The 9,803-nt window shown below is 35.5% G+C and overlaps 1 protein-coding gene across 1 annotated transcript; it reads left to right on the top strand.

The window, feature by feature from the left end:
* The first annotated feature begins 311 nt into the window (after nucleotides 1-311).
* bloc1s5 (biogenesis of lysosomal organelles complex-1, subunit 5, muted) lies at nucleotides 312-4,279 on the top strand. Its single transcript, XM_019091376.2, has 5 exons — nucleotides 312-531; nucleotides 877-959; nucleotides 1,246-1,375; nucleotides 2,534-2,592; nucleotides 2,789-4,279. The coding sequence occupies exons 1-5, from the start codon at nucleotides 510-512 to the stop codon at nucleotides 2,960-2,962; spliced, it is 468 nt and encodes a 155-aa protein (XP_018946921.1). The 5' UTR covers nucleotides 312-509; the 3' UTR covers nucleotides 2,963-4,279.
* The last annotated feature ends 5,524 nt before the right edge of the window (nucleotides 4,280-9,803 follow it).

Here is a 9,803-nt window from a genome sequence, read left to right as displayed (position 1 = left end):
TTCATGTTGTTGTTATTTTCCATACACTGAAAGTCAGTGTTGTTTGGCCCTCAGTCACTGTTCTTCATAATCTCTTTTGTGTTCTACAGAAGAAAGAAATTTCATGAGCTTGATGAGCTATGTATAAAATAAATAAAATATACACCAAAAATGTGCTATTAATGTATACCTATATTTGCGAATTATCCTCACTGGTTTTCTCGAATTTCGTGTGACCTCAAAAGGCTGTTACTGAACCTCAAGGGACTTTTGTTTTTTATAGCTTTTATTTTGAAGTTCTATTTGTGACTTTTATTTTGGAGTTCGTTTCTGTTATTGTTTGCACGTGACTCGTTGAAGAATGTGACACACATACACACTTCTGTAAAATTCTCCAAAGAAACATTTCACTTATAGCATTTGACTTTACTCATTAACATTTCTCAATCATCAGACGTTGAGGATAGGAAACATTTGGCAGAATAATAAATATAATCGTGTAAGGCTGACAGATTAACCAGCATCTCGTGATGATGGAGAAGATTGTTAAAGGTTGGTTATGTTCATTTTCTTAAATTTTACGCATTAGACGTATTTCGCTGCAGTTAGTACAGCTAAAATTAATAAAAATTCAAGATATTTTCTTACTGCAGGTTGCTTGAACTAATGATCATTTAAATATTATCCACTAATTTTAGCTGTTGACATTTTTAAAATATTAAAGACACATTTTTCATAGTAAAGACTATTATATATATTAGACAAACTGTCACCTAACATAAACCTAGCATATAAAGTAAGTAGTTAAATAAGTTATCTAATGTACTTTAATTTGATGGCTTTTTTGTTTATTAATTGTGATATTTATTTAATGTCTCAGTATTTGTTTCTTCACAGATGTTGGTGACATTCAGTCAAGACTGATTGATCACAGGCCGGTCTTGCAGGGAGAAATAAGATACTTCATCAGGGAGTTTGAGGTTATTACATTATTTTGATAATTGCATTTTAAATTAAGAAAACATATGGTTGCATTTAAATTATCACACTTAAAACTATGTATGCAGTTTCAGTGAAGAACTTGCCAACTGTTGATGCAGTGTGTTCTTCAGCTATACAGTTGTGTAGTTAGTATGAATACATTCCTGGACATAGTACTGTACATCCAACATGGTGGCATTGATTGTCCTTTTACTTGTATGTTCTCTGACCCGTGACATACTGACAACAACCAGATTTACACTAGAATTGTTTGTGTTCCTTCAGGAGAAGCGTGCTTTCAGAGAATGCCGTCTGCTTGAAAATCTGAATAAGATGACATCAGACACAAATGAATATGATCTGCCGCGGTGCACTGAGAGCATGCATGAGAAATTATCTGACGCTCTCACACGACGTAAGTCTCATCATTTACAGTAAAGAGTGTGATGAAGTGTCAGACACAACATGAGGAGGAAAGGGACATGCAGACAGGAAAGAAACTTATGTTGAATAAATCTTGTGTAATAATGTGCACTATTTTGTTAGTATAGTTAAAAATAAATGTTTTAATGCATTAAAAGAATAGTTTTCTTTTTCCCCTGAAATTAAAATTTGCTGAAAATGTACTCACCCTTAGGCCATCCAAGATTTGGATGAGTTTCTCAAAATAGATTTAGCATTACATTTGCTCACCAGTGGATCCTCTGCAGTGAATGGGTGCCGTCAGAATGAGAGTCCAAACAGCTGATAAAAAATCACAATAATCCATAATCATAATCCGTAATCAACACGACTTAAGTCAATTAATTAACGTCTTGTTAATTAAAAAGCCGTGTTTTTGCGATATTAATAATAAATGTATATAATACATTTTAGACCATAAAAATGCTTCCTCCAGTGAAAAAGTCCATCCTCTCACATCAAAATACACTGACTTATGTTTAGAACTGTTTTATAAATGGTGCTTGATCCGTGCATATTTCTCTCCTGATTCAGATGAGACAACATTTTCACTGGAGAAAGCAATATTATAAATGATGGACTTTATACGGTTTGAAGTAAAAAAAAAAAAAAAAAAACTAAACAAAAACAAAAAAACAATGATTGATTTGTTTCTTACAAAGACAGGGTTTTTTTTTTTTTTTTTTGGCATTACAAGACATTTACTGACGGACTGGAGTCGTGTGAATTACTGTGATGTGTTTATCAGCTGTGTGAACTCTCATCCTGATGGCACCCATCCACTGCAGAGGATCTATTGGTGAGCTAGTAATGTTATTCTAAATTTATCCAAATCTGCTCCAGTAAACAAACTCATTTAGTAATTTTAAAGAGGCTTAGGCAAAAATGTGAGTCCACTGTGAAACATTACAAAAAATAATTTACATTTATATGAATAAATGTTATATAAAGCACTGTAATTATTTTGGCATACATTTTTAGATCTTTGTCATTACTGGTGCTGCCAGGCAATTCCATAAGAAGGTTTTATTTTTTTTAATTTAATAAAATAAAAATCAAAATTATTGAATTGAATAGTATATTATACTGACATTTGCTTATCTATTTGTAGTTGAAGCAGCGAATCATATGGCACAGAGGATCCAGCAGAGGGAGCTAGAGGCTGAACAGGTACATGAGGAGACTAGAGACTCCATATAGCCATTGTCTACTAAATACAGTTAGCATTTTAATTGTCAATTTTCAGACAAATTATTATGAAAGCTTATAAGTATATATTATATTATATTATATTATATTATATTATATTATATTATATTATATAAGTATATTATTTTGCATATTGTATGTTGATGTGCGTGTTCAGAACACACATCTGCAGGTGAGTGCGGAGAGGCGGAAGCAGGACTGGGAGGAATTCCTGAAGGAGCAGTCTCGGCTGAAGGAGGAGGTGGATGAGGAGCATGCTAAAGCTGTGGGCCGACTCAGCGCTCAATACAACGACATGAAAAAAGATCTGGCCAAATACAGCAGCTTCTGAACCTCGACGAATGCATTTTACATTTTAACATATCAGTGAAGTCCAGTTATTTTCTGTCTATTCTGTCATCACATACACACACACACGTTTGATTTTATGCAGACTACAAGTGCACATTCAATACAACTGAGCATGGACAATGTCAGTGTTTTAAGAATCTACACACTGTTTATTTATTTATTTTATGTTTTTACTTTTTTTTTTTTTTACAATGACATAACTGTGTCTGCTAAGCTTGAATGTTCAGATGTTCAGGATGGATTTCTTTTGAGCTTAAGTATTCCTCTGTGGCCTTGTTGATTTTACAGAGGAGCTGAAGGTTTATCAAATATTATATTTACTTATATTTAATGCATTAGTAAGTACAAAGAGTTCAAGCCTGTAACATTTAATTATGAGTCTTTCGATGTGTGTGTAAAAACATCCATCATGGCACACATGTGCCTCTCACATCTAATCATAGTCATTTCCACATCAGTTAAATATTGTAAATACCCTCTCATATTTTCCTACATGTGTTTGTACTGTCTCTTGCATTAAGCTCATCTGAATGTGTTTTAATGCAGTCTGTGCACCTGCTTTAGATCTTGGCCAGAAATCTGTCCTTTCTCCTCACATCTACCTGTGTTTTCCGAAAACAGTAAAAAGTCAGCACATTCAGTGAATCTGAGCTGCCTTTGACACGGGTGGAGCGATTGGACTGTCAATTCTTCACATGTATGTCCCAAGCATTCACACACAGCTAATGTTGCCACAAAATCTGTTTACCATTAGTCAAGGTATTTCTCTGTGTGGATGCATCAGTGGAAGATATTATTTCAGATTTCTTTGAGATGCTGCTGGTCATGGTGTGGCTTTTCCAGCTTCTTTCATGTTAACCAAAATAACATTTAGTTTGCTTCCAGTCTAGTTTGCTAAAAACTTTCAATAGACAGGCAAAACATTCGTCCAATCTCTAATGATTTTACTACTGCTGTCATGTGTCTAGTAAATGCTTTGACCAAATATCAAATGCTGTGTGATAGACCACTTAAATAGCTATTTTACGAGGTGGAAATATTAAATTGACAAAAGACTTTGTCTTTGAGCATGATGATTCACACATAACCTCACCACTAAACATAACTGTCACTCACTGGGTCATAAGCAGATCTCACTAAAATGTATGAAATAGCCACCAGTTCATTACACTTAGTTATTTAGCAGATGCTTTTCTCCAAAGATTTACAAATGAGGACAATGTAAGTGCTGTGACAAGTCTTGGTTAGTACAGTACATGTAGTACACGTAGCAAGTTTTAAATATATACAGGTGCATCTCAATAAATTAGAATGTCGTGGAAAAGTTCATTTATTTCTGCAATTCAACTCAAATTGTGAAACTTGTGTATTAAATAAATTCAATGCACACAGAGTGAAGTAGTTTAAGTCTTTGGTTCTTTTAATTGTGATGATTTTGGCTTGCATTTAACAAAAACCCACCAATTCACCATCAAATCTCAACAAATTAGAATACTTCATAAGACCAATTAAAAAAAAAAAAAAAATTTTTTTAGTGAATTGTTGGCCTTCTGGAAAGTATGTTCATTTACTGTACATGTACTCAATACTTGGTAGGGCTGCTTTTGCTTTAATTACTGCCTCAATTCGGCGTGGCATGGAGGTGATCAGTTTGTGGCACTGCTGAGGTGGTATGGAAGCCCAGGTTTCTTTGACAGTGGCCTTCAGCTCATCTGCATTTTTTGGTCTCTTTTTTCTCATTTTCCTCTTGACAATACCACATAGATTCTCTCTGGGGTTCAGGTCTGGTGAGTTTGCTGGCCAGTCAAGCACACAAACACCATGGTCATTTAACCAACTTTTGGTGCTTTTGGCAGTGTGGGCAGGTGCCAAATCCAGCTGGAAACTGAAATCAGCATCTTCAAAAAGCTGGTCAGCAGAAGGAAGCATGAAGTGCTCCAAAATTTCTTGGTAAACTGGAGCAGTGACTTTGGTTTTCAAAAAACACAATGGACCAACTTCAGCAGATGACATTGCACCCCCAAATCATCACAGACTGTGGAAACTTAACACTGGACTTCAAGCAACTTGGGCTATGATCTTCTCCACCCTTCCTCCAGATTCTAGGACCTTGGTTTCCAAATGAAATACAAAACTTGCTCTCTTCTGAAAAGAGGACTTTGGACCACTGGTCAACAGTCCAGTTCTTCTTCTTTTTAGCCCAGGTAAGATGCCTCTGACATTGTCTTTGGTTCAGGAGAGGCTTAACAAGAGGAATACGACAACTGTAGCCAAATTCCTTGACACGTCTGTGTGTGGTGGCTCTTGATGCCTTGACCCCAGCCTCAGTCCATTCCTTGTGAAGTTCTTGAATCGATTTTGCTTGACAATCCTCATAAGGCTGTGGTTCTCTCGGTTGGTTGTGCATCTTTTTCTTCCACACTTTTGGGTTATATGCTACGGTGATATGGAGAGACACAGAGGAGACCGTTGACAAAGGAATTATTGAATAAAGTCATTATTTTTGTTTTCTTCGCTTACAAAAAGTGTTCCCTTCACTTCATATAACCCAGATTGCACGTCTGATGGCAGATGGAGTATTCTGATGATGACTAGGGATATGCCGGTATCAAATTTTCCTGTTGAGATAAATTGATAATGTTTTGTCACGGTATGCGGTATTATCACGGTATTGAAATTAAGTTTCAAATAAGTGGTCATAATACAGTAAAACATAAATAAAAATAACTTTTTTCTTATAACAAAAATAACTGAACATTTAAATACAATAAAACAATACAAAAATATATTTAAAGTTAAAAATTTTACACCGATTAAAGTGCAAAAGAACTTTAAAGACCCATAGGTATCACTTTACAATAAGACCTCATTAGTTAACCTTAGTTAATGCATTAACATTCACAATGAGAAATAGCTACATTTGCTACAGAAGTTACTAATCTTTGTTAAAAAATACAAGTCTTAGCTCATGTTAGCTCATTAAATAACAAAGTTGCAACTTTCAATTTTAACAATGTGTTATTAAAAATTGGAATACCTAAGATTAATGAATGTTCAGAAGAATTTTTCATTGGCAGTTTGTAACTAATGAAGCCCTAATGTAAAGTGTTAATGAACAATAAAGAATCAAAACACTTTCAAACAATATCTAGGACATGTTGTAGTCCAGATTAAAATGGAAAATTATAAAAATTATGGAAATATATAAAATATTATTTTATATTATTTAAATGTTTAGAAAGTAGCAGCTGTTTTTATTTATGGGGTTTCCAGGATAAAGGCTGCAATTTCTGCAGTTTAGCGCCATCTGCTGTCAGAGAGTGAATGTGCTTTCATTCAGCGCATCTCTCACGTGTTCCTCCATGTGCTTCTCATGCGCTTGTTTACATCAGAGTTCACACGGGTCTTTAAAGCAGCATACAAACGGTGTTGTGCATTTTGACCAGTTGATGGGAAAAGTATTCTTAAAAAGCATTTCAAATTCTGAATAATTTGTAATATATAATTATTCTCGGTATTTGGAAGTGCCCACGATAACAATATCGTGCATATTGATTACCGCGATATATTGCATTACCGAATACCGGCACAAGTCTAATGATGACTTTCATATCTTTTATGGACCTTGACACTGCTATTTACTTGCCAGTTTATTGGAGAGTCTCAAGCCTCCAGGTTTTCATCCAAAATATCTTAAATTGTGTTCCGAAGATGAACGGAGCTTTTACGAGTTTGGAACGACATGGGGGTAAAATGATTAATGGCAAAATTTTCATTTTGGCGTGGAGTATCCCTTTAAGGTTCCAGACAGCCACCTCCAAATTGAAAGTACCCAAAAAATGATTATTTTGTATAAATTTAGCTTACTAATATTTTAAATGTTATTGTTGATTTCAATAGATAATAGAAGGATCTTAGTAAACATCTAAGAATTAAATACTTAAATTCTTTTTAAAAGTAGACAGTTATGAATTGCCATTAGAAGTTTTTGCTATATTACTATTGCTTATGCTGAGGGTTAATGATTTTTAAAAGTCATATCTATGGAGTTTTTATGGAGATCTGAATTTGAATTTTGTACAGATGAATTTTATGTGTGACATTTAACAAGATTTACTTTAATTGCCAGAATACAATGTTGTATTCTGATAACCCTGTGGAGCACATAAACTTGACTAACTCACAGTATGACAAGGGGCATAACATTTCCGTCACACGCTTGAGGCATTCAGCCAATCACAAAGCACTGGATAGCTGTCCATACAGAGCACACCTCGCTTTTCAGAACTATGAGCTTTGTAAAAAACAAACAAAAAAAAACAACGTGTTTCAGAAAGGCAGGGCTTAGAGGAGAAACAATAATGTACAGTATGTGGAAAATGTGTTTTTTGAACCTTAAACCATTTAATTACACCAAAAACCTAAAATAATGTTCTTTTTAGCAACATTATACGACCCCTTTAAGATATTTTTGATGAAATGTGATGTGTCAGTCTTCAATGCTTGTTTACTAGAGTATCACAACACATGCGTGTGGTGCTTCTGATGCAGGAGCCAATATTCTTACATAGAACATCCATCTCTCTTTGTTTGTCTTCTGTATATTCTGGTTCGAATAAGTAAGGCTGGGCAACAAATTGCAAGTCTCTGGTGAAATCTTCAGAAATGTTTATGAAGACTGTTATGTAGCATGTTTTCCTCTGCTTGTAAAAAAAGTTGCAGCACATCCGGGGCCTCATTTATAAAGTGTGTATACGCTCAGATTTGATCTTAGAGTGTGCGTATATGCTTAAATCCACGCCAGCGCTTATATTTGTAAAAACTGTCTTTGACGTGGAAAAGTGCTTAGCATCACATCAGGATCTGAGCAGACGTATGAACTTCCTTGTCAGAATCCTGCAGGTTTTTGGAAATGTAAGCTGATCTTGCAGCTTGCTGTTCTAAATTAAAGAATTTGGATGATGACTGCAATCTTTCACCTGACATTAGGAGTCATTTACAAGGCAGAGAGCTGAAACCATTCATTTGTGTACAAGTTCAAGATCATTTGTGATTCATAGATTTCACATGAAAGAGACGCGTACGTGCATTTTCTGTGCATACATTCATTCTATGAATCACAAGTGTGCATATTTGAGAAATTATCCTAAGATCAAATTTAGGATAGTTTCTGTGCAACATTTCATAAATGAGGCCCCCGGGTTCTAATTTAGAATGTTCACTCCTCATCAGCAGCACCACACACAGGCATCATGAACATGCGTTGAAGACTGACATGGAACCGTATGAACTGAAATTGTAGAATGAAGTCATTATTTTTGTTTTTTTTGCACACAAAATGTATTCTCATAGCTTCATAAAATTAAACTTGAAAGCTGACACATGGACTATTTTATGATTACCTTATTAACCGTCTTGGCCTTGAACGTGGTAGCTGCATTGCTGTTTATGGAGGGTCAGAAAGCTCTCAGATTTCATCAAAAATGTCTTAATTTGTGTTCTGAAGATGAATAAAGGTCTAACGGTTTATAACAACATATGGGTAAGTAACAAATGGCAATTGTCATTTTTGGGTGAACTATCCCTTTAATGTCTTTAACTCTTTCCCCACTATTGACAAAATTGTCCATCCCTTATGAGAATGCTTCATCCCTTATGAGAACGGAACTGACAGTATTTTTCTGGCTTTCCGCCTTTTTATGTGGAAACAATGGATGAAGAATAGATGACAGCACACCTCCGTGGAGCAATCATGGGAGACACAATGGAGACTTGGGAGGAGACACACGCTCTAGAAGAGCACACAAAGGTAATTACACAAAGGAGGTAAGTATATCAACTTTTCACTGGAATAGCATAGAGCAGGGGTGCCCAACCCTGCTCCTGGCGATCGACTGTCCTGGATTGTTTAGCTTCAACCCTAATCAAACACACCTGCCTTTAATTTTTAAGTGAGCCTGAAGACCTTAATTAGTTGCTTCAGGTGTGACTGATTAGGGTTGGAGCTGAACTTTGCAGGACAGTCGATCGCCAGGAGCAGGGTTGGGCACCCCTGGCATAGAGAGTCCACTTCATATGAACAAGACCAGACACTGGAGTGGAGTTAGGTGTGTGCTTATTAAGTCGTCTTGATGCAGTGCAGGTGTGTGCAATCAGTACTCAGGTGAGGGTGTGCACTATGATTGGGTGGTGAATGAGCCTTGCCGATCTGTGACATAACTATTATGTACTGACATTTAAACCTAACCATATTACGAAACATTTACCTAACCTTACCTGATTCCACATCAATACCACCACAAAAAAGTACTTACTTACTTAATTTATTTATTTATTTCAGTTAAAGTCAGTTAAAGCTAAAAGACACCTTAAATCTTAAATAACACCTTATATAAATTTGGACCAAAAATGTCTAATCAAAAATATACTTGTTCAGTGTTAGAAACAGCATACATTTTAACAGTCTATTTGGAGCAACAAATTATTGCTGGTTCCAAGAGTTTAGTATTATTATTATTATTATTATAATTTTGCAATAGCAACATCCTTTTTATTCTCTTAAGGGATAGTTTGTTATTAATTACATTATTGCATTTAGTGTTACTGAAGCTGAACCTGGCTTGGAATACGTCAGTCTTTGGCTTTGTCATCTTTCATATCCGAGGTTTCTCTCAGACCAGGGCTATAGTGTTCCCATTGGCATTTACACGTTGAGTGTGAGAGATTTGCAGAGGCAGATATTTTGAGGTTGTCTCCTCCGTGGCAAATCCAAGTCAGTCACTGGCAGTTAATGAGGAGTGACACCGCGGAAACATGGACCT

The sequence above is a fragment of the Cyprinus carpio genome, chromosome B24 (assembly GCF_018340385.1).
Source record: "Cyprinus carpio isolate SPL01 chromosome B24, ASM1834038v1, whole genome shotgun sequence".
Lineage (NCBI taxonomy): Eukaryota > Metazoa > Chordata > Actinopteri > Cypriniformes > Cyprinidae > Cyprinus > Cyprinus carpio.
The sequence above is the reverse complement of the archived record's forward strand: the minus strand, read 5'-3'. Positions and strand labels throughout refer to the sequence as shown.

Coding starts and splice junctions, on each gene's coding strand:
- bloc1s5 (XM_019091376.2), top strand. CDS start 510: ATGATGGAGAAGATTGTTAAAG. Junction 960..1,245: donor ACTTCATCAGGGAGTTTGAG/GTTATTACATTA, acceptor GTGTTCCTTCAG/GAGAAGCGTGCTTTCAGAGA. Junction 1,376..2,533: donor ATCTGACGCTCTCACACGAC/GTAAGTCTCATC, acceptor ATCTATTTGTAG/TTGAAGCAGCGAATCATATG.